Genomic DNA, 24752 nt, shown 5'->3' with positions numbered 1-24752 from the left:
GCTGGATGTTTTTAAAATGGGGAGACAGATCATTCTTATAATTGTTAAATACTTAAATTTTCTGCAAAGCAAAAATGATGGAAATGACAAAGGGCAATAGATTGAGGGAATGATTTAAGAATAGCTGTGGACATTTAAGAAAGAAAGCCTTCTTCCTCCCATTGTGACCTCCTTTTGGTGAAAATGGTAAAACAAAGCCTAGCAAGTTGGGAAGGAAGCAGGAAATCCTAGTTAGTGATTGTCAGTTGAACATTTAAGAGAAATGAAAATGCTTACTTATTTTAGATTTTAATGCTTTTTCTCTCAAAGTTTTTTTCTTTTTTTAAAAAAAAAGAAAGAAAGAAATGCTTTTTCATCCCTGAATCCTAGTAAGTATACCATTAAATAAAATTTGGAAGCCATATATTATCATGTGATTGTATAAAGTCAAGATTGTGGTTTGAGGGCAACCATTGTAGAATTTATTTATTACTCCCAAAACCCGTGTTGTCGCTTTTCTCTTCCAAGACCCTTTCTTTTCCTTAAATAAGTAGAAAAATGAAAATAGCCCCAAATAACAAAACCTAGGTAAAAATATGTAATTCTGCCTGGTACTTGCGCTATATCTACTACTTAGCCCTTGTTGTTTACTTCCTGATTAAAAATACATTAGAGGACCTTTTTGTAATGAAATTCTCATTTTGTGATTGTATTAGGAAAACAAGTTCTGGGACTAAGAACCAGAATTATGTCTAGCACTACAGTTAGGAATTTTTCCAGAGATAAACTACTTCCCAAAAATGATCTGAGTTTTCAGCCTTAATGGCCTTGGTCTTTATTTTTATTTGCTTTCATTTATTTGTATTTTTTATACTATGTTATGATTCTAGAAAGCACTAAAAAATCACCATGTATTTAAAACAAACAAACAAACCAGAAAAGCCCCTTGCCCTGGGGCTATGTGAAGAAAAATGAAGCTCTCATTTCCCAGTACCCAATCATCAGCTTGAGCTGGCCTCTCCTAGGAACAGAATTTATTGAAGCAATTTATCCTGGCTAAATGTGATATAAATCTGAGTACACGTATGTACATACAGGGTCTCTTCCATTACAGCAGTGCCGCAGCATCAGTTTCCTTCATAGTTAGACCATGTTCCTATCACATTGAAAGATGACCGAGAAGTCCCTTCTATTTTATGGGACACCCCACAATTTTAAACACCGATTAGTTGTGGAATTACTGATTAGACAACCAGAAATACTGGTTTCTAACCCCAGAGTGACTCCTCAGAGAGTAGGAGAGATGTTCCCTACCTATCTTCTTCATTTTAAACATGATTTTCCAATCACTAGATTCATTCTAGAGTGCTAATATTTTATTTTAATGCAGGCCTGACTGTGATTGACCAGATATTCTCGTTTCTCTCCCAGATGAATTTGAAATTTGGTTAGAGTTTTGAATGAAATAATTCCTTTCTTATCTCCCCTTGTTCACATTCTTTTGTATACCTTTCTCTCATGGATGGATTTTTAAAAATATTCTCAAGGAGTTCATTTTATTAAAGATTGTTTTTATCCTTCCACCTATTTTCTTTTCTATCCTTCTAAAATACTGTTTATCTTTTCAGAATATTTCTACTGTGATTTGCATTTCTAATCCTTATTTCTCTCCATCTCTATTTTTATTCCTAGTTAGAAAATGAGAAATTTTCCAACATATTCAAATTAGAATTGCTGTTCTTTGACAAAGAATTTCCATCAACATTTCAGAAGTTTAGCTTGAATAATTTTAAAAAATTATAAATTCTGTTAAATTCTTCAGAGAAATAGAAGGGATGGATGGTGATGCCTTTTAGTGCCATTTCTTTTATCCCCTGCAGCAGCACACATCTGTTGGCTGCAGCAGAGCAGCCTAAGAACTCTGGCCGAGAGCAGCACAAACAGCCGGAACATATTCACCCAGTAAACCCCCAAAGAGTCGACATTTGTTTTATTGCTGCTTTTAAAAACCTAGCCATAAATAGAATCTGAGGGGGGAAGGGCACCGATATTTCTCCATTTGCCACAGAGACGATTGGTGGTGGGGGGAGGAGGCTCCCAGTGGGGAGAGAAGGTTTTTATTTTTATTTTTTTATTAATGAAAATCATTTCCCATGTAGCCCAATAGGATGGGTGCTTTGTTTTCTTTGGCAATAATCTGGGATAAACGACCCTTGCCAACAGTCTCGTAGTTTATACACTAGGGAGCCAGATTATGGCCCTGTAAAATGGAGCACCCCTCCTATAATCCCTTAATTAATTAAATGACAAATTTTGGTCTTCTCTAGTTCAGAAATATGGCTTCCGCATCGAGCGTTCAGTGGATTTATTGACATAGGGAACTGCACTGGTTGTAATTCAGCAGACTAGAGAAGTGTGTTATATACTATAATAGAAAGAGGAAAAATCTAGCCATGATTTGAAATTCCTTGACTATTTAAGTCTAATTTTTTCTAATTAAAAGTTTCAATTGAAGAACAATAGGTCATACGACACCTGTCTAACGAGTCTCCCCAAAGTAGCCTGTGTTTATAGCTTTGATAGATGGCATTCTTGGAACACCTGTTTCTAGGCTTGATATTTTTGAAGCACATTTTTTTGCTCCAGCGTATTTAACATAACTTTTCCCTTACCTCCCCCTCCTCAGCTCCGCTCTGCTATATGAAATATGGGAGACGACAGACCGTTTGTGTGCAATGCCCCGGGCTGTGGACAGGTATGTTTACAATATACTTTATTGTGAATGTCTCGTTGTGAATCAAAGTGGCTGTTTTATCACTAAGGCAAAGAGTTTAAAGCCGGTATTTTACGTGATCACTGGAGGTAATCAGATCAGAGGATTTGCAGTGTGTAAATCCAAGTTATGAGGAAGTGTAGGCACTCTACCATAATGAAATCTGCCTTGCTCTCTTCCATATTGTTATTCGACTGGTGTTTGTTTTCTAGCACAGTGTTGAAGAATACATGTTGCTCTCTCCCCTTCCTGCAACTATTCATCTAACTACAAAGCAAGTTTAGAAATAGCCTCTCCTCAACTTTCATAGATATAAAAGTCTGCTTAACATATTTGGAGAGGCAGCTGATAATGTACCCATTCGTTGTGGACCCTTGGCTTTATAGTCTATTTGGATTTGTTAAATTAAAAATAGTATTTCTTTTGACTGTTGGTTCAGAGAATTATTGTTAACAGCTAAGGCAGATATCTACAAATCCAGCATAGAACCTGAGATCTCATAGCATTACATAAACATTTCCCCTGTCTGATGCTAAGAAATGCATGGTTCTCTATGTTAACTGCCACATAATTGTTTGCATACATGTATATATGTTAGGTTTTTTTATCTTATGCTTTCTTAATGAAGTAATGTTGTTGAAATTGCCCTTTTTTGGGTATATTATTAGTTCTTTTTCCTAGACCTCCAAATACCATGTTCCACAAAGAATAAAAAAAGAAATACAGAAAAGTTTTATCGGCCTTCATTGATTCGCTTTATAACCTGAAGGGTGACTTTTTGTTCAGTTAGAAATATGTCATGTGACTGTCCAGTGACACTTACTGGTCGTATGTGAGATTGCAGATTAGTTCTATTAAACATTGTAAATAGACAAAAAAGAAGAGCTAAATTCTGAGAATCCAAAGAATTGGAGTTTGAGAGGTAGATGAAATGGAGATGGTGACAAGGAAAGGACAGAAGAAAGATTTTAAATTTCAGTAAATGGTGAATATTTCAGATAAGACACTAACATAGCCATTGTATTCTGCAGTATTCAGCAACCTATGGTGCATTTCCTTCCTTTTAATTTTGTTTTGTGTTCTGAGACAGGGTCATGCTATGTAGTTCCGACTGGCCTTGAACTCACTTTGTAGCCCAGGCTGATCTCAGACTCACAGCAACCCTTGTGCTTTAGCCTCCCGAGTGCTGAGATTACAGGTGTGCGTCACTGTGCCACCCTTGTCAAAGTTTTGAACTTTAAACTTTTTTTTTTTTGCGTTACCAGGGATCAAACTCACGACCTTGGGCTTGCCAGGCAAGCCACTGAGCTATATCCCCAGCCCTAAACTTTTTTTTTGACTGCTTGTTTTCCTCACTCTTGCTTTCTCTTTCGTTCTCCCTTTCTTTCTCCCTCCTCTTCCCCCCCTCTCTTTCTTTTCATCCTTTTCTTTCTAATAGGGGTCAGTTGGGAAGATAGGGTAAATTCTTTTCACTTTTCAAACAGTTTTATTAAGGTAGGCTTCTAAAAATCATCTCTCCAGGTTTTTGTGTGTGATTTTTTTTTTCTTTCTTTTGGGGGGGGGTCTTTTTGAGACAGTGTCTCACTATACTGTTCAGGCTGGCCTTGAGCTCACTTTGTAGCCTAGGCTGATCTCGAACTCACAACGATCCTCCTGCCTCAGCCTCCCGAGTGCTGGGATTACAGGTGTGCGCCACCACGCCCGGCTCTTGTGTGTGAATTTGATAATGCTGTTCACTGTGACTCCCAGAACTGATACCTGGTACCTTTTACTTATTTATTTGAAAAATCTTTATTTTTCAGTTAAGGGTATTTTTCTCATACTTACTATATATTTCTTCATTTATTACTTAAGCTACTCAACCTCTGCACTCCTCTTGTATGTTGTATGCTTAAACCACCCAGACACAAGGACCTCTCAAAGAAACAAAAAAGGTTGATAAAAGTGAGGAATACACAAGTAAAGCATCTTTTAAGCTCTCCGAGAACAAAATATATAAATAGCATCCCTTTACACTGTCTTGTGAGAAAAGAGTAGTAGTCACTAAAATTTGTGGAATTTGTGTTTCCTTGTTTCTGTTTTGCTTTTCAAAAATGCTTTTTTTTTTTTTTTTCACTAGAGGTAGGGAAATGACAGAGATGTTTTACTTTGGTTTCTTCTTGTATTGTTGGTTTTTGTTTACCATAGGCCTTTTCCTTCTTTTTTTCCTCTCACTTCTGAATTATGTTAAGGTTCATTATAACCTCTGGCTTAGGTTCTGAAAGCCTCACCTCCCCACCAAGGGTGGGTATAGAACTTGAGGAAATAAGTACTTTCTTTTGGTTTCAAGATACTTATTTCATAGGGAAAAGGATAGAACACTACAACTTAAGACTTTGAAGAGGGCATGATTCAACCCCTTACCTCCTTTTTGGGTCAAAACTGTGTTGAGGTGAGATTATAGTTCTGAAGTTGTATTTAGTCCTCTACCAAGTTTCTTCCAATATCTGGTAACAAATAGCTCTAGAGCAGAGTCTCTAGAAGATGTACTGTGTTGACATTATGTTATATGAAATAGTGAAAATCTGGCAGAGAAGACAAATTTGGTAAAGTTAACTACCCTTGGCCTATTATCCAACTTCCTTATATCCCTTGAGAATGGTTTCATTCTGGAGCCACTTCAAGGCCTTGAAGTTATTTGTAGTCCATTTAGCATTGACTCAAATTACTTACTTTGGGAATACTAAAAAAGACTATGTGTAAGTCCTGGTGTGGAAAGTAAAGACCGTGATAATTTTTGGAAAACATGGTTTAGAACCTGCTACTAGAGAAGTCTCAAAAAGTATTGGTTTCCATAAGACAGAAGGAATGAAAGCAAGTGATTCTTGGAAAGCAAGCAAGCAAACAAAACTATAGGAATCTTGCATTATTTTTCTGCTCCCTGTTCAGACTTTACCCTTTGTAACTCTAAATCATAAATCATCCCATACTTTAATATTAGGGGACAGTGAAATTAAAATTCACCTAAAATAGACTAGTGGGTTATGCTCTGCACTATATAATCAAAACCACCAGGCTTTCGATGGATACATAAACATGTTTTGGTTGCTAGGTCTTTAATAGCTGTTATTTTTGGATGCTGTTCACGATCCACTTCCCAACAGTAAGTCTGATGTGACACAGCTGAGTTCTAAATATGCTGCGTGTAATTTAAAAAAAAAAAAGATGGCTGCTGTGAAGGTTGTGTTGTCTGCATTCTTAGCTGAAAAGACAGGTGACAGGGTTTTTTAGCTTTCTTATTTTTATTCCCCTACTGAGATTCTTTGTTTCTCTGGAGGCCTCATCACCCTCATGAAGAGGAACTTAAGAAAGCATTTTTCCTGCTAAAAACTCTCAATGGAATGTGGTAGCAGGAGTTGTTAATAGAGTGGCCTCCTGAGAATAGGTTAGTGTTGTTAAGGCAGCAGTGCCCCAGATACTGTATTGGCAGAGGACTGGTGGAATCATGATGTGTGGTTTTTGAAATGTTTCTAAGATAGCATCTTTTTAAAAACATTGTGCCTATAAAATGCTTTACTTCTTTTTTTGTACTGGGAATAGAACTCAGGACCTTGCGCTTGCCAAGCAGGCGCTTGTACCGCTGAGCTATATCCCCAACCCTCTGTGGCATTATTAAAATAATAGAAATATAGTTTGGTGCTGAATCTGATAAGTCTTTTAAGTTTTTTTAGTTTGTTTCTTTGTGGGAGATCTCACTGTCTTACCCAGGCTTGGACTCCTGGGCTCATATGATCCTTCTGCCTCAGCTTCCTGAGTGGTTGGGACTCTAGGCATGCATGAACACATCGGGCTTAGTCTTGCAAGTTTTTAATGCTTTTAGAGGCTACTTTTGTTTGAAGATGTATTACAAAGCTATTTTATTATATGTGGAACCAGGAATAGATACTCTTATCAGTAATCTTGAATTTGAGTTATTATTTCATGTGTATGCAGTTAGATAACTTACCTTTATTTTGGTTTTTTGTTGGGAGCAGCTGGAGCTAGAAACTGGTCATATATGTGAGGGCAGGACAGAGCCACAATGCCTCAAGCAGTTAAGCTACCTGAGTCTTGAGAAAAGCATCCTGCCTGGACAATTCAGTCATTAGTCGCTAGGCAACCTTGCCTCTTGTGATACCAACTTTGCAAGAGTATAAATAAATGCCCCTACTGTTGTGCAGGTCCTCTTACCCATTAGGTAAGAGGTCATCTCCACCTGACCCAGCTCATGTCTCTTGTCTATCCTTCCCTCATACCCGCTGCCAGTCCTCCCTGGGGTACACTGAGAGACCGACGAGTTCCCTACAGTTTTTTCCTACTTTATATTACCAGGTATCAACAAATTCCATACTCCTTTCCTCTCAGGCATGAAGCTGATTTGCAGTACAAATTATGCAAATTTAAATAGACTTTCTGGATACCATCAAGTCTTTGAGCAGAAGCTGGTCTTTTCAGTTTATTCCATGGAGTGTTTATTTCCTAAAGAACAGGAACACATTTGCATGGAGGAGATACCATTTATGGACGTTTAGCATCATCCCATTGTCAGCCATTGAGAAAAGTTTCCACTCTATATCAGCTCTGTCCTTTTAATGGAAAAGGCTTTGATTGTTTTGTCTGTCATAATCTTAAGGGGCTGAAGATACTACTCTCAGATCTTCTCCCAGAGGACATCTACTTACAGGTTGAAAGTCTCTTCATATCTTTCTGAGACATGAAGCCTACAACTAACTTATAGACCTACAAGGCCTGCTTTTATTTTCAAAACCCAAGAATAGAAGTGGAGCCCTGGTTATGGTGGCAGCTTCTTGTACCTCCTTATGTTGTCATAGTAGGAGTAATGTTTATGGTGCTGTAGTCCTGGCTTCACTTGGCATTTAACCAACCTCCAAAGCTGTTTATTGCTTTGTATCCTCTGCTTCCGTGAACATTATCCCTTAAATCTCTATTGCTGTGTAATATATGAGGCAACAAATAGCTCCTATGATTGGTTAAATGCTGGCATGCTGCAAAGGTATATGTTTTATTGCCTATATAACACAAATCTATAGAGATTATTCCTGTTATCCCAGCCCGCCCATTAAAAGGGACCATACTGGTACTATGGGATTTGGGATCTTTTATTCTATCCCTTTGGCAAGTTTCCCTACTACCTGGCATGACAACAAAAGAAAAGCAAGGAAAGATGAGTTGGTACTGATTACTAATTCTTTATGTTAGAGGAACATCTTGAATTGGAAAATAACAAGACAAGAAATGCTCTAGCAAATGCCATTTGTGGTGGTATATGCTGTGTTTACATGCTACGACAGGTGAAGGCAATTTCAGGCAAACAAATAAGCCTTTCTTCCTCACCCCCTGCCAAGAGTTTAAAAAAATTCAAATTTTTATTTAATAATTCATATTTCATTCAATAATTCATCCAGTTCCCATCTGGTAAGAGTGCATGCATGCTGTCAGGCAGCTGAAAATACACTGCATTGTACACAACTAGCCCAAATGCTAACCTTATTTTTTGTAATGTGTTGATTTTTACAATAACTTTCAGTCCACGCTGAATACACACAGTTTTATGTAACCTGTGATGGAAGTAGACCATCATATAGACACAATCAGTGCTGGAATTTTTAAAATGTAGAATGTATTAATAGCAAGAAATTAAACTCATTTCTTAATGTCAGATCTGGCCCTCTTGACACTGCTCTTAGGAACATGTGGTTGATTTTCTTTTCATATTTATTATGATCTTACGTTCATATTTATTTAGAGCATAGTGTGTTAAAAGCATTCTTGTTCCAGTCTGTCCTCCCTCTCCTGCTATATGGACCTAACTGGAGTTATACCTGGAAAAGTATGGTGAATATTTACAGTTATTCGCTTTTGTTTTCCTCGGATACAGCATAATACTGTATTGAAATGAGTGCCCAAAGAATTCATGGTTCAAAATAATATAAAATCTTGTACAGTATCTTCATTTCACAGTTAGAACTTCCTAAATCACGACAGGGTCTCTTCCTAGACCCTGAAAGCCTGTCCTTCATTTATCCTTCTTTTGTCACCCTCAGAAAAAACACATATGGCCAGGTTTCTGACTTACATGATACTCTTAATTATGATATTCTTTTGTAAAATGCTCTTCCAGCTAATGCAGCAGATTAAAAAACAGCCAGTGTACTCCCTCTCTCCGTTTAGCTTATTTCTGTAATGCAGATTGACTTGCTCAGCAGTCACATTCTGTCTGAAGTCCTTGTTAGAGCCTCTCTGTATGTGGATTCATAACACATCTGTGTGTACATCTACAGTGCTGTATAAATAATAATAAGTAATCACCAGATGGCCTATAACTGCTCCTTTGGACCCATTGGGTCTCTTGAAGCTGTTAGTAAAGTCTTCTGGCGTTTTGCTGGGGAAAACTTGTCATAGATTTATTTGTAAAAAAATTCAAACTCACAACTGGGTGTTTAGGACTGGATATTGCTGTCTGTGTTGTAAATATTTAACAGGCTTTGTACAATGACAAGTAAAAGCGCCATTACTAACCACACACAGTGACTGTGGAGCTCTTCTTCCCTCCCGGCCATTTAGAAAGGGAAAGAAATGCCGATAAATTGTGCATTATGAACAAGGTGCTAAAGATGCTCTTCGGAAAATCTTTCAGAAGGGAAGAAAGAGTACCTCAATATTTTGCTCAAAGGGTTGTAATTGGACAAACTTAATCTTTTTAATCAAATGCCAGAATGCTCCTTTAAAAAATTTGACTTTATAATACTTTAAGAAAAGCTCCTTCAGCTGGAGTTTGGCCAGAGCCAGATTTTGTTCTTAATCAAGTCTTTATAGCAAAATGATAAACTGCTGTAAGGTGATTACAGTTGCAAGTGTAAAGAGACAATTGACTAAACTTCAGGCTGTTAGTAATGTCTAAAAATTTCAGATATACTGTCTATTACCTTAAAATATGTTTATAAAGTAAAATACGTTCATTTTTGTCCTCTTCCCATTAATTTTTATGAAGGAGCTGGGGATTTAGCTCAGAGGCACAGCGCCTGCCTGGCAAGCGCGAGGTTGTGAGATCGATTCCCAGTACCAGAAAAAAAAAAAAAAAAAAAAAAAAAAAAAAAAAAAAATCATGCTGGGCTTATTTCCCATTAATTTTTATGAAAAAGGTGGTTCTTATTTTCTTTTTGCTTTTGTTTGGAGAAAAGCTTTTATTCTGGCTTTCTGTGCTATGTTTTGCTATTACTGATACCTTTGCTGCAGAACCTATTTGAGAGTACTTGCTTCGTACAACATTGCCTGTCTTTAAAAATTAAAACAGAACTCATTACTACTAAATTTTTGTGGCTTGTTTTTCTTTCTGTGTTTACAGTTATCTGTTGAGGGTTGAATCTGTTTAACCACAGAGTATAACACATGACTATTACTTCTGAGTTAGGATGTATAGAAAGCGTTTCTCTTTCAAAATCTTATCTTTAAAAGATGACATACAAATTGGAGGGGATACTATCAATAGTTTATTGTAAGGTGGTTTTGCTTTTTAAATTTTTCTCTTATCAAATTGTGTTAAGGATAGGATTTTAAGAAGGAAAACATTTTGGAGAAAAGATGGAAGCTTTGGGGTTTACCTCTTTTATAACAGTATCTTTGTGTTTTATTTTGAAATGTCTTTGTGCAGTGAAATTCACTACCAAAGATTGTGCTTGGGTAAGAATCTGGACTATTTGCAATGGCCATGTGAAAGTATAGAGGGAATGAAAATGGATTTTGTGAAATTAGCTCATTCCCAGTCTGGCATACCATGTGCTCTCTGCGGCTGCTGATTCTGCCGGCAGATTGAAGTGCTGAACCAACTTCTGCTCTAAAGGCTAAAATTACCAGCCATCGTTCCAGCTTTTCAACCTTGCTGTTCACATCGATGATGCCAGATTTTGAGAAGACATAGCTTTGTCTTTAGATCCAGGCAGAATTTGCAATCACCTATGTTGGAAGGAAAGAATTCTTTCTTTTTGCCTTTGAAAATCTTGAGTGGCTATGCTGGGAAAGTCAGCAAAATAAATGTGTAGGCTTGCTGTGTCCTTCGAGTCGCTGTAGAAAGCTGAATGCTCTGTTCACCATTCAGCAGATTGGCTGTCAGAGTTGCGGCTCTGCTTATCAAAGACATGGCCGCTTGAAGAGCTATTTATGTTATTCTAGAGAGAATCATCCTGTGGCAAAAGGAACACACTCTTCTTCCCAAGGGTCAGATCTTCTTTTGATACTGGACAATTATCCCCTGATTTTCCTGAAAAATAGCTCCGTCTACCGTAAAGATTGGCACCAGCACAAGTGACATACTTGGTTAGTGACAGGCTCTGATTCTTTAGTATAGGGAAAGGCATCAGGGCGACACTTGTAAGTATGCCAGGGGCTTAATGGTGGTGATTTTTCTGCTGAGAATCTCAGTGTCCCTTATAAGCCTCTTGGATTCTCTTTCTCTGAGGGAAATAAATTTGTTTTAGTTGCTTGCGTACCAATCACTATAAAATACCATTGTGAGAGCTGTCTTTCTCTCCTTCCTTCATTTCGTATCTTTGTCTTTAATTATTGTCCTACCCAGATGGAGATCAAGCCCTATAGTTTATGAATTTTTACAACTTTTACTTTTTGCCTTCCTCTGTGTACTACTTGTCTTGACTCTTACCCCATGTATCTGGTGAGGATTACTGACTGTGTTTCTTGTTTTATTAGTTATATTTTATTTTTTAGAGCAGTTGCATATTTGCAGAAAAATTAAAAGTCAATCTGCGTATCTCCTCAGTCCGTCTTACGCAGTTTCACATATAATTGTATTAATGTCTTACATCAGCATATTACACTTGGTTAGCAAATATTGATATATTATTATTGACTGAAGTCCATTAAGGTTTACTCTATATATGCATTTGGTGGTTTCTTGGTGGTTTTTTTTGTTTTTTGTTTTTTTGTCTTTTTGAGATAGGGTCTCTCGCTGTGCAGTTCAGGCTGTCCTTGGGCTCACTTGATAGCCCAGGCCGGTTTCAGACTTGCAAAGATCCTCCTGAGTGCTGGGATTACAGGCATATGCTCCCACACCCAGCATCCTGTGGATTTTGGGAAGTGTATAATGACATGTATTTGTCATTACAGTATCTTGCAGAAAAGAGCCAATACTCTAAAAATACCCACCTAGTCCTCCCTTCCCTTCCTTCTGTTTCCTCCTGAATGCCTGGTAACTTTTTTTTTTTTAAGAAGGGTCTTGCTATGAAATTCAGGCTGGCCTTTTTCTCACTATGTAGCACAGGCTGGCCTCAAAGTTGTGGAAGTCCTCCTGCCTCAGCCTCCCAACTATATCAATCATTATTTATTTTGTGGTGTTGAGGATCAAACCCAGGGCCTCATTTTGCTAAACATATTCTACCACTGAGCTACACCCTCAAGCCTACCACTGATTTTTCTTTTTCTTTCTTTTTTTTTTTTTTTGAGACAGGGTCTCATTGTGCAGTTCAGGCTGGTCTTGAACTTACTTTGTAGCCCAGGCTGGCCTCAAACTCGCAACAATCCTCCTGCCTCAGCCTCCTGAGTGCTGGAATTACAGGCATGTGCCACCACGCCTGGTCCTCTTTTTCTTTTTTAAACTGGGTTTTAAATCCAGAGACTTTGTACTGAGCTTTGCACTGTTACAGCCCTTCTAAACATTTTTTTCTTTTGAGACATGATCTCACTTAGTAAGTTACCCAGAATGGACTTGAATTTGTGAGCCTCCTGTTTGAGCCTCCCAGAGTGCTGGAATTGCAGTTGTGTACCACTATAACCAGCAAAAACTAATTTTTTTAAAATTTTGAGACAAGCCGGGCGTGGTGGCGCATGCCTGTAATCCCAGCACTCGGGAGGCTGAGGCAGGAGGATCGTTGCAAGTTTAAGACCAGCCTGGGCTACAAAGTGAGCTCAAGGCAGCCTGAACTGTATAGCGAGACACTCTCAACAAAGACAAAAAATAAAAAATAAAATAAAAAAATAAAATTTTGATTTTGTTTTCGTTTTTTTAATTTGGTTTTTTTTTCTCCGGTACCAGGAACCGAACTCACGACCTTGCGCTTGCCAGGCAGGCGCTTTGCCGCTGAGCTAAATCCCCAGCCCAAAAATAAAATTTTGAGACAGTGTCTCACTAAGTTGCACAGGCCACTATGGAACTTGCAGTCTTCCTACCTCAGCCTTCCAGAGTGCTAAAATTACCAGCACACATCACCATACCAGGCTGAAACCTAATTCTTTACCAAATGGAAATGTAGACAAAACTAGAAAACTGGGACCTAGAAATCATGGCTTTAGCATCTTCTGCAGTAGGTCCCAAGAAACATTTTGGTGTCATTTTTGTGAATTCTAGGCTTGGTACCTACTCATACATACCCCCTTCTTTCTCATCTTGTTTGTTTGTTTTCTTGCTTTGTAGTGCAAGCTGGCCTCCAACTCAAAGTGATACTCTTGCCTCAGCCTCCCAGATTCTGGGATTACAGGCCTGTACCACCACGCCCAGCTTTTCTCATTTTAGTTTTTAAGCCTATAAACATGCAGAGTCGGGGCTGGGGATTTAGCTCAGCGGCACAGAGCCTGCCTGGCGAGCATAAGGTTGTGAGTTCGATTTCTGGTACCGGAAAAAAAATAAATAAATAAATAAAATAAACTTGCAAAGTCAAACAGTGGTGCCTGGGTATTTTAGGGTACTGCCACATAGTGGTGGAGATGCCATACTGTTTAAGATCAAAGATATGTTAACAGTACGGAGAAATGTGTGATCTGCCCAGGGATTGCTAACTTGTTTTTTCACTGATGTTTTTGGCGTATAATGCATGAAAAAGCTTTCCTGTTGAATAATAATATTCTTCTGTGCTGCAGATATACCTGAGTGGTAGCGTACCTGCTTAGCATATGCCAGGTCTTGGGTTTGATTTCAGCACCACAAAATAAATAAAATAAAACTCAATAAAATTCTTCTCCATCAGATGTCAAATCCTCTCTTCCTTTGATTTCGTATCATTTCTGTATAAGTGCTTTTTCCTTTTCCCTTACAAACTGAGGTGTGTAATGCAGTGGACATTTTATTTATCATTATTGTTGGATGTGAAAATATATGGTTCAGTAAATACCTGGAAATATTTATGTGAAATAATTAAAGTTAATAAAAATATGTAGAAATACATTTAAAGCAACAAAATAGATGAAGTCAGGCTAGGTGTGATGGTATATGCCTGTAATTCTACCACTCTGGGAGGCTGAGGCAAGAGGATCACAAGTTCAAGCTTAGCCTGGGTGACTTAGCAATTTAGTAAGACCCTGCCTCAGCTGACTTGTGGTGAGGGACACATAACTCAGTGAAAAGGCCCTGTATTCAGTTGCTAGTGTGGGGGTATGGAGGAGGTCAGGTAGTCTTAGAGGTGATACTTATAATAAAGGAATTCTTTTTATGTTTTATCTGAATGTCTTTATCTTCCCTCTGGAAAATCATTTAAAATACACATTTTCTTTCTTATTCCAATAAAGACTCATTGTGTAACTGTGGACCAGGTGAAATTAACTCTGCATTGAATTGTAGGAAATACCTGACTGGAGTCTTTTCCACCATTGATCATGAAGTTAACTTCTTGGCTTCAGATCTGAGAATGACTGGGAATTTAGTAGTACAGTACCTGCTTGGCTAGCATGAGGTCCTGAGTTCGATTCCCAGTACCCTCCCCGCCCCACTAAAAAAGAACTGAGAATGCATAGTTGGGCAAGGTCACAACCTATGAAAATGATCACTCTAGCCAGGCATGGTGGCACATGCCTGTAATCCCAGCACTCGGGAGGCTGAGGCAGGACGATCGTTGTAAGCTCAAGACCATCCTGAGCTACAAAGTGAGCTCAAGGCCAGCCTGAACTGCATAGCAAGACCCTGTCTCAAAAAGATTAAAAAAAAAAAAAAAAATGATCACTGTAGTGTCAAAGACCTCATTGATTTCTATTTCTGGATGCTTCTGATAGACCAGTTAGTCGCATTTATGTGTGTCTGTGTCTGAGTGAGGAGTTCCTATAAACCTAAGTGAAAAGAAAAGGTGATGCAGGGACGCAATGCATAGAACAAAACTCTCATTAGAGTTTATTAACAGATAATGGAGTTTAATCAGATGATTGAAGATACAGATGTATTTAGGTGTTTTTTGTTTGTTTGTTTTGAGGCAGGGTCTTGCAATGTACTTCTTGAACTCCCTATGTCCTTGAAGTCCTTATGTATCCCAGGCTGGCCTCGAACTCTCAATGATGCTCCTGGCTTAGCCTCCCAAATGCTGGGATTATGGGCATGTGCCACCACACCCAGTTTAAAATGCATTTTAATACTGACCTTCATCTACCCTCATCAATTTGCTCACTGGGGTGGGGGGCTTTCATTGGAAGATTATTGGAATCAAGTGAAAAGAAGTATTGATAATTTTAAAGTTCTCAGTAGTGGTACATACATATAGTTAGCTGTATAATACCAGAGTGGGCAGATAGTATTATAGACATCTGCTACTTCAGTGAGCATCATTTTGTTTTACACAGAAGCAATTTGTGTACATTATTTTTCACTGTGTTATGTTCATAACTTCAGACATTTGTCATTTTACTTTATTTCTAGGTATTTCTTAAGATTAAGGAGAGACTATAGTTCCTTTAAGCTGTATTGAGAAGGAATGGTAATAGTTACTCTAAAATTTTTAGGGATCTAGGTGTCTATATAAAAGACCATATTAGATTCAACACTTTAGCTATTCTCTCTTCAGTTTTTCTTTTCCTTCTAGATTTTTACATAGATAACTACAGTAGTAGAAAGGAGAGACCAAAGCTACAGCTACACAAGACTCAGTTACAGAGATTTGACTGCCCAGAAAAGAGGTTATGTACTGTGCCTGGCAGCTCTCGGCACGCCAGTGGTTAAAGGTTTGAACATATTGTACCTTGTTGGCTATTCCGTTAGTCCTCAGGGAAGCATTTTGCTCCTCCATAGACAGAAATCAGCTTGTCAGAGTGGAATGGCTTTTTGTTTTTTCCTTTATCTAGGAAAATGCAGTGGGCTAAGCCTTTCTGGGAAGCAATTGCTTCCTGTACTGCGTGAACAGAAGGTCGTGGATGCTGTCTCTAAACAAAGGGGAGGTGGTGATAGAAAAATCAGTGCTAGGGTATAATTGGATTGGAGCTCTGTCAAGGAGACAATTCTTGCTTGGAAGCTGTACTTTATGCTATGCTGTGCTTTTTTTGTCTTAACATTAAAATAATAAGCAATAGATATTCTACTTCAGGCTTAATTTTTCAGGCTCTTTTTGGAGCATTCTATGAAAATAAATGTGCAACAAACTTTTCGTTTCTTCTTCTTCTTCTTTTTTTTTTTTTTTTTTTAGACAGAGTCTCACTATGTAGTCCAGGCTGGCCTTGAACTCATGTATCCTAGGCTGGCCTAAAACTTACGGCGATCCTTTTGCCTCAGCCTCCCAAGTGCTGAAATTGCCCAGCTAAGCTTTTCATTTCCGCACTTTGCTTTTATTAATAAACTTTTTTTTAGAATAATTTTATTTTTTATTGTGTTTACTTTTTTGTTTTTGGTTTTTCAGACTGGGTTTTGCTTACATAGTTCCAGCTGGCCTTGAACTCACTGTGTAACCTAGGCTGGCCTCAAACTCTCCACTGTGCTCCTGCCTCAGCCTCCCAAGTGCTGAGATTCCAGGCATGTGCCAGCATACCCAGCTTAAGAATAATTTTACATTCATAGCAAAATTAAGTGGAAAGTGTAACATTCTCATATATTCCTGTCCCCACACATACATGACCTCCTCCACTATCAACATACGGCACCAGAGTGGTGTATTTATTACACTTGCTGAACCCACCTTGACACATTACCACCCAAAGGCCATGCTTTACATTAGGGCTCACTCTTGGTGTTGTGCATTCTGTAGGTTTTAACAGATGAGAAATATCCACTACTGTAGTATCTACTGTAGTATCATGATCCTCTGTGCTCTGCCTGACCCTCCCTTATTGAAACTATTGATCTCTTTTACTGTCTCTATAGTTTTCTTTTCCAGAACCTCATATAATCAGAGTCATACAGTATATAACCTTTTCAGATTAGCTTCTCTCACTTAGCACATATTTAAGTTTCCTCCATGTCCTTTTATGACTTGGACAGCACTTTTTTGTTTGTTTCTTTATTGTTTTTTGAGACAAGGTCGTACTATGTAGCTCAGCCTGGGCTTGACCTCACTGTGTAGCTCAGGCTGGTCTCCAACTCACAGTGATCCTCCTGTCTCAGCCTCCCGGATGCTGGGCTTATAGGTGTGCACTACCATACCTGGTTTAGATAGCACTTTTGTGATTGTTTTTATTTTTGCTTTTTGTTGTACTACAGGAGATTGAGCCCAGAGCTTTATGCTCACTCAACTTGATTAGCTTATTTCTTTCTAGCACGGAATAATACTCCATTATCTGGATGTGAGGTAGTTTGTTCATTCATCTATTGAAGTACATCTTGATTGCTTCCAAGTTTTAGCAAATATGAGAGCTAACATCTGTGTGCAGGCTTTTATGTTTTTAAAACATAAGTTTTTAATTCATCTGGGTAAATATCAAAGAACATATTTACTGGATCACTTGGTAAAGGTATATTTAGATTTATAAGAAACTGCCAAATTGTTTTCTAAAGTGGCTGCACCATTGTTGCATACCCACTCCTAGGGAATGAGAGTCCTGTTGCTCCATATCTTCATCAGCATTTGGTGTTGTCAAGTGTTTTGGATTTGGGCCATTCAAAAAGGTGTACAGAACCAAGTGTAGTACCACATGCCTTTAATTCCAGCACTTGAGAGGCTGAGGCAAGAGAATCACAAGGTGAAAGCCAGCCTGGACTACATAGCAAGACCCTGTGTCAAACACCAAAAAATGTTTAAATTAAAAAGAAAAGTGTGTGCTAGTATGTCATTGTTTTTAATTTGCATTTCCCTGATGACATGATATTGAGGATCTTTTCATGCGCTTATTTACCATCTGTGTAATTTTTTTGCCAAGGTGTCTGATCAGTCTTTTGCTCATTTTTTAATCAAGTTCATTTTCTTATTGTTGAGTTTTAAAAGTTCTTTATATATTTTGCCTGAGTCCTTTATCAAATATGTCTTTTGCAAATATTTCCCCTGTCTATGGCTTATCTTTGCATTCTCTTAGCATTATTTTTCAGAGCATAGGTTTTTAATTTTAATGAAGTCCAGTTTATCAATTATTTCTCTCATGGACTGTGCCTTTGCTGTTGTATCTATAAATTTATTCCCATACCCAAGGTCATCTAGGTTTTCTCCTATGTTATCTTCTAGAATTTCTGTGGTTTTGAATTTTACATTTAGATCTGTGAATACTTCTTTTTCTTTTTTGGTGCTGGAGATTGAACCTAGGGCCTTGTACCTGTTAAGCATGTGCTGTGATACTGAGCTATACTACCAGTTCTGCGATTGATTTGAATTAACTGCTTTTGTGATGAGTATAAAGTCTGTATCTGAATTTTTCTTCAAGAGGATACTCAAGTTGTTCCAGCACCATTTGTTGAAAAGACTTATCTTTGCTCCTTTGTTAAAGATTAGTAGGCTCTATTTATTTGGATCTATTTTAAGGGTCCCTGTTTTACTGGCTATTTCTCTGTTCTTTCACAAGTACCACGCTGTTTTGATTACTATAACTTACAATAAGTCTTAAAGTCAGGTAGTGTCAGTCCTCCAACTTTGTGTTGTTGTTGTTGTTTTATTTTTTAGACAGACTGGTCTTGAATTCATTATGTAGTCCAGGCTGGCCTCAAACTCTGCAATCCTCCTGCCCCAACCTCCCAAGTCCTGGATTACAGGTGTGCACTACCACACTCACCTTAAACTTTGTTATCCTTTAAATGAGAGAGTTGGCTATTTTGGATCTTTTCCCTCTCTATGTAAACTTTAGTAATAGTTCATACATATTTACTAGATAACTCCCTGGGCTTAAGAGTGGGATTGTATTTATAGGTCAGGTTCGCAAGAATTGACTTTTTTTTTTTTTTTTACTTTTTTTAAGAAAGGGTCCCCCTATGCAGTTCAGGCTAGTCTTGAACTCATTTTGTAGCCCAGGCTGGCCTCAAACTCATAACAATCCTCTTGCCTCAGCCTCCCAAGTGCTGGGATTACAGGTGTGCGCCACCACACCCAGCTAGAATTGACATCTTGACAGTAGTGAGTCGTCCTATGCATGGACAGAGATTATCTCTCCATTTATTTAGTTCTTGGTTAGCTTTTATCAGAATTGTATGGCTTACCACATATAGGATTTGTGCACATTCTGTTATAGTCATACCTTAATATTTCATTTTTGAGGGTGCTGATCAAAGTTAATATGTTTTTAATTTCAAATTCTACTCGTTCACTATTGGCATACAATGGTATACAGGAGGGCCACTGACCTTTTTTATACATTCATCTTGTATACTGCAGTCTTAGTATATTGCCTATTAGTTCCATGTAGAGTTTTTCCCCACTGTGCTATGAACTGCACCCAGGACCTTTGCACTGGGCTGTATCTGAGCCTTTTATTTATTTATTTATTTATTTATTTATTTATTTATTTTTGAGATAGAGTCTCATTAAGTCTCTGAATTGCCCAGAGTGGGCTGTAACCTATGATTCCCTTGCTTCAGCCTCCTAGAGTGCTGAGATTATAGGATGTGCCACCACACCTGGCAGTTTCAGGTGTTTTATGTTAGTGATTTTTTGGATTTTCTGCGTAGACAATCGTGAGCTTTTAAACAGAAAATTTCATTTTTTCCATGTATATGTATATATGCCTTTTATTTTTTCTTTTCATTGTATTCAGAATTCTAGTATAGTGTAGGGGTTTTGTGTTTTTTGTTGTTGTTGTTCGGGGGATTGAACCCAGGACTTCGTACATGCTAACCACGTATTCTGCCACCGAACTACATCTCTAGCTCTAGTGTTCTAAGAAGTTTTTTTTAAATTGTAAATGGGTATTGGGTTTTTATCATATTATTTTTCTTTATCTATTGATTATGATCGTGTGAATTTTCTTCTTTAGCCTGTTGATGTGCTAGCTTATATTTATTGATTTTCAGAGGTTGAGTCTGCCATGCTTGCCTGAGATAAATCCCATTCAGTCATAGTGTGTGTAGTTGTTTTTATGCTTTGTTGGTTCACCTTGTCAATATTTTGTTGATTTTTGCATTTTTGCTCATGAGAAACACTGGTCTTTAGTTTTCTTGTAATGTCTTCATCTTTTTTGGTATTAGACTAATTTTGTTCTCATGGAATGAGGTAGAAAGTATTCCCCCCACAAAAAAAGGAAAGTATTCCATTTGTTTCTGTGTTATTGAAGAGACTATAGAGATTTTCTATATTTTTGTTTGTTTATTTTTGTTTTTTTCCGGTACCGGGAATCAAACTCACGACCTTGTGCTTGCCAGGCAGGAACTTGCTGCTGAGCTAAATCACCCAGCCCTGAAGAGACTATGGAGAATTGGTGTGGTTTCTTCCTTCAGTACTTAATAGAATTCTCCAGTGAACTCTGGGCCTTGTGTTTTACAAGGTTATTAATTTTTTGTTCAATTTCAAATTGTGCATTTCTTCTATGAATTTTGGCAGATTGTGTCTTTCAAGGCATTTGTTCATTTATTAAATTTGTGGCATAGAGTTATTCATAATGACATTTTTATTTTATTTTATTTTTATTTAGTGGTACTGGGGATTGAACTCAGAACCTTCACACTGCGCTACATCCCTAGCCCTTTTATAAAAATATCTGTATTTAAGACAAGGTCTCACTGAGTTGCCCAGCCTGGGCTTGAATTTGAGATCCTCTGCCTTAGCTTTTGTGGGTGCTAGGATTACAGGCATGTATCACCATGCCTACCTTTTTATTATCCTTTTAATGTCCAGGAGAGCTCTGACTGATGGAACATCCTTCTTTTTTTATTATTAGTTTTGTTTTTTGATCTTTTTGAAATAGGGTCTCACTGTGCAGTTCCGGCTGACCGTGAACTCCCTTCGTAGCCCAAGGCTGGCCTCAAACTCCCAGTGATCCTCCTGCCTCAGCCTCCCAAGTGCTGGGATTACAGGCATATACCACCACGCCAGCTGTTTTATTAGTAATTTTTATCCTCTCTTTTTCTTACATAGCCTAGAGGCTTATCAATTTTATTAAACTTTTTAAAAAACTGCTTCTGGTGTTTTTTTTTTTTCTGTTTTTTATTTTGTTGTTGTTGTTGTTGTTGTTGTTGGTAAGACAGGATCTTGCTATGTAGTTTTGGCTAACTTTAAACTCACTATTTAGTCCAGGCTGGCCCTGAACTCGCATCGATCATCCTGCCCCAATTTTCTGAGTACTGGGATTACAGCTGTGCGCTACCATGCCTGGCTTTTCTTTACGTTTCTTTGGTTTCTGCTCTGATTTTTATTATTTATTTTCTTTTGCATACTTCAGACTTTATTTGCCCTCCCCTCTAGATTCTGAAGGTAGGAGCTTAGATTATTAATTTTAGATTTTTTTCCTTTTCTAATATATGTATTCAATGCTAAAAATTTTCCTCTAATCCCTGCTTTTACTGCATCCCACAAATTTGGTAAGTTTTATTTTATTTAGTTCAAAATATTTTTTAAATTTCTCTGGAGATTTCTTGATTTCTTGACTCATGTGTTCTATAGAAGTGTATTATTTAATCTCAAGGTATTTTTAGATTTTCCACCTCTTTCTGTTACTGATTTGTAGTACGATCTCTCCATTGTGGTCTGAGAACAAACATTAAATGATTTTGAGTCTTTCAAATTTGCTAAAGTATGTTAGTTACATGGCCCAGAATGTCGTCTATCTTGGTGAATGTTCCATGCAAGTTTGCAAAGAATGTACAAGGTACCATCGTTGGATAGATGTTTAATAATACACAGTTGACTGATGCTGTTGGATTCAAGCATGTGCTTGCAGATTTCTTGCCTGCTGGATCTGTCCATTTCTGATAGAAGTGTTAAAGTCTTCAGCTATAATGGTAGATTTTTTTTTTTTTCTTTTTGAGACAGGGTTTCGCTGTGCATTTCAGGCTGGCCTTGAGCTCACTTTGTCGCTCACTTTGTAGCTCAAACTTGCAGCGATCCTCCTGCCTCAGTCTCACAAGTGCTGGGGTTACAGCGTGCGCTACCACTCCTGCCATAATAGTAGATTTGTCTATTCTTTCTTGCAGTTCTGTCAGTTTTCTCCCCCTCATATTTTGTTATTTTAGGCTCATTACAGGTTATTACGTTCTTTTGGAGCATTGACCACTTTATCATTATGTAACTGTTCTTTATTCCTAATATCTTTTCTTGTCCTATAGTCTCTCCATCTGACACAGTTTTAACATGGTATATCTTTATCGATTACTTTCCCTTCTTTTTTCCTCCCACTGTGCTGGGGATCAAACTCAGGACCTTGCACATGCCAGACAAGCACTGTCACTGAGCGATGCCCCCCAGCTCAGGGTTGGTTGGTTAGTTGGTTTGTTTTGGCCTTTTTCTCAGCATTGTAAATAATTTACCCCACTCTCTTCTTGCTTATATGCTGAGGAGAAATTATAGGTATTTCTTGTCTTTGCTTCTCTATGGGTAGGATGTGTTTTCTTTTTCCTCTTCATTTAAGATTTTTTTCCTTCATTTCTGATTTTTCTCAGGTTTGAATATGATATCCCCAGGTTTGGTTTGGTTTTTATTGTTACCGCTATTGTTCTTTAGATGGTGTTTTCGGGGCTTTCTGGATCTGCAGTTTGGTATCTGAATTTAACTGGGGAAAATGCTTAGTCATTGTAATATATATTGCTTCCTTCTCTCCTCATATTCTCATTATCCATATATTATATTTTGAATAATTGTCCCACAGGTATTTTGGCTTTTTAAAATCTCTTTGATTTTCAGTATTAGACATTTCTCATGTCTAATAGACATGAGACATTAGACATGTCATGTCCTCAATCTCAAAGATTCTTCCTCAAAGTGTCCAACTTACTAGTGAACCCATCATAGGCCTTCTTTATTTCTGTTACAGTATTGTTTATCTCATGTGTTCTATAGAAGTGTATTGTTTAATACACTTATAAATTTTATTAAACTTTTTTAAAAAACTTTCTGATTTTTTTCTTTTTCTGTTTTTTGTTGTTGTTGTTGTTGTTGTTTTGGGTAAGACAGGGTCTTGCTGTGTAGTTTTGGCTAACTTTAAACTCACTATTTAGTCCAGGCTGGCCCTGAACTCGCAGCAATCATCCTGCCCCAATTTTCTGAGTACTGGGATTACAGCTGTGCACCACCATGCCACACCTGTAATCCCAAGGACACTACCGGGACACAGGCCCCCGGGACACACACCCTTAATCTTCGCAGCTCTTCTCCTGGAGAATTTGGCTTTCAGGATGACAAGCTGCTTTGGGAGCTTTCCCTTCCCAAGAACTTTGTAGAAGGCCCATCGCACGACAGCAGCGATGGAAGCTACTCCAGTCTTATTTTTGGCAGCATTTACTCGTGTCTGCTCACTGACCAGTGCCCACAATTTATCAAGGTTGACAGTTGGGCAGAAGCTCTGGTTTCTCTCTTAAGTGCTAACGCCTCATACCAACCTTCCCGAAGTAACGTGAGTGATACTTGTCGAAGTTGATCCTGTGGCAGTGTGTGCCACCAGCATTACCCCAGCCTCCTGGGCGCTTCCAGTGCTTGCCGACGTGGCCATGGCTGTGGCTCACGTGGCCCAAAGCTTCCAGATCTTCCTTAGAGTGGAGAGCATGTCGGTGGCCAAGGTGAAAGTTTCATTTCTCTTTTATTCTGTCTCAGGATTTCCATCTCTTCTTCTAATATCCATCTGTTCTTATTATATTGTCTACTTTTTCCATTAAAGCCCTTAGCATGTTAATATAGTCTTTTAGAATTCCTGGTCTGATAATCTCAGCATTTCTGCTGTACCTATAGATTCAGGGTCTAATGCTTATTTATTCTCATCAGAGCGTGGTTTTTGCCTTCAAGTATTCTTTGTAATTTTCTTTCAGTACTGGAAATTGAACCCAGTGCCTTCATGCTAAGCCACATCCTCAGCTCCCTGTCCAGCTTTTTTTTTTGTAGAATTGGAGAGTAACATTTTTATTAGACAGAAATAAGGATGTTACAAGAAATTTCACATTTAAGAGCTTATATGGCACTCATATGCAAGATTTTTATTCAGTATCTTAATGTAGATGGTAGTTTTACTATTATAAACTGATATAAATACATGTATTTTAAAGCACATTCAAAATTAGTGATTTTATATACTTAAATTCCCTGCTTGTTTTGAAGCAGGAGCTCACTAAGTTGATATATTTCCCTGACTGGGCTCAAACTGACAGTTCTTCTGCCCTACCCTGTCACAGTGCTAGGATTACAGGTTTGTGCCTGGCTAGGTCTCAGTTTTTGATGAGCCTGTGTCTCCAGAAGACTAGACCAGGTATGGTGGAACACACCTGTAATCCCAAGCACTTGGGAGACTGAGGCAGGAAGATCTCAGCAAGTTGGAGTTTGAGGCCAGCCTGGACTACATAGTGACTTCAAGGCTAGCCTGAACTGCATAGTGAGACCATATCTCAAAAATAAATAAATAAAAAGGGCTGTCTCTAGAAGACTATAAACTTCACCAGTACTTCTCACTTTGTGTGTTGTGGGGTGTGGGGTGGTGTTACTGGGGGTTGAATCCAAGGCTTTTGCACTGAGCTTGCATCCTCAGGTCTTCTTTTAAATTTTGATATAAGGTCTAATTAAATTACCCAAGGTGGGCTCTTGGGATCATCCTGCCTCAACTCAGCCTCACTCAGAATTAGAGATGTGTGGGGCTGGGGATTTAGCTCAGCGGCAAAAGCGCCTGCCCGGCAAGCGCAAAGTCGTGAGTTCGGTTCCCGGTACCGGAGAAAAACCAAAAA

General features: G+C 38.2%; 1 protein-coding gene across 2 annotated transcripts in view; it reads left to right on the top strand.

Moving 5' to 3' along the window:
• Atf7 (activating transcription factor 7) overlaps window positions 1-24752 on the top strand; it is a 95110-nt gene that overhangs the window by 19225 nt on the left and 51133 nt on the right. For both annotated transcript variants that reach the window (XM_005397189.2, XM_005397190.2), the window contains exon 2: window positions 2666-2734. In XM_005397189.2, the coding sequence (XP_005397246.1) occupies window positions 2687-2734 (48 nt within the window). In that variant the 5' untranslated portion in view covers window positions 2666-2686. The remainder of the gene's footprint in view (window positions 1-2665; window positions 2735-24752) is intronic.

Source organism: Chinchilla lanigera, unplaced genomic scaffold (assembly GCF_000276665.1).
Source record: "Chinchilla lanigera isolate Chin_1 unplaced genomic scaffold, ChiLan1.0 scaffold00057, whole genome shotgun sequence".
NCBI classification, from domain to species: Eukaryota; Metazoa; Chordata; class Mammalia; order Rodentia; family Chinchillidae; genus Chinchilla; species Chinchilla lanigera.
This window is presented reverse-complemented; position numbering and strand designations above follow the sequence as displayed.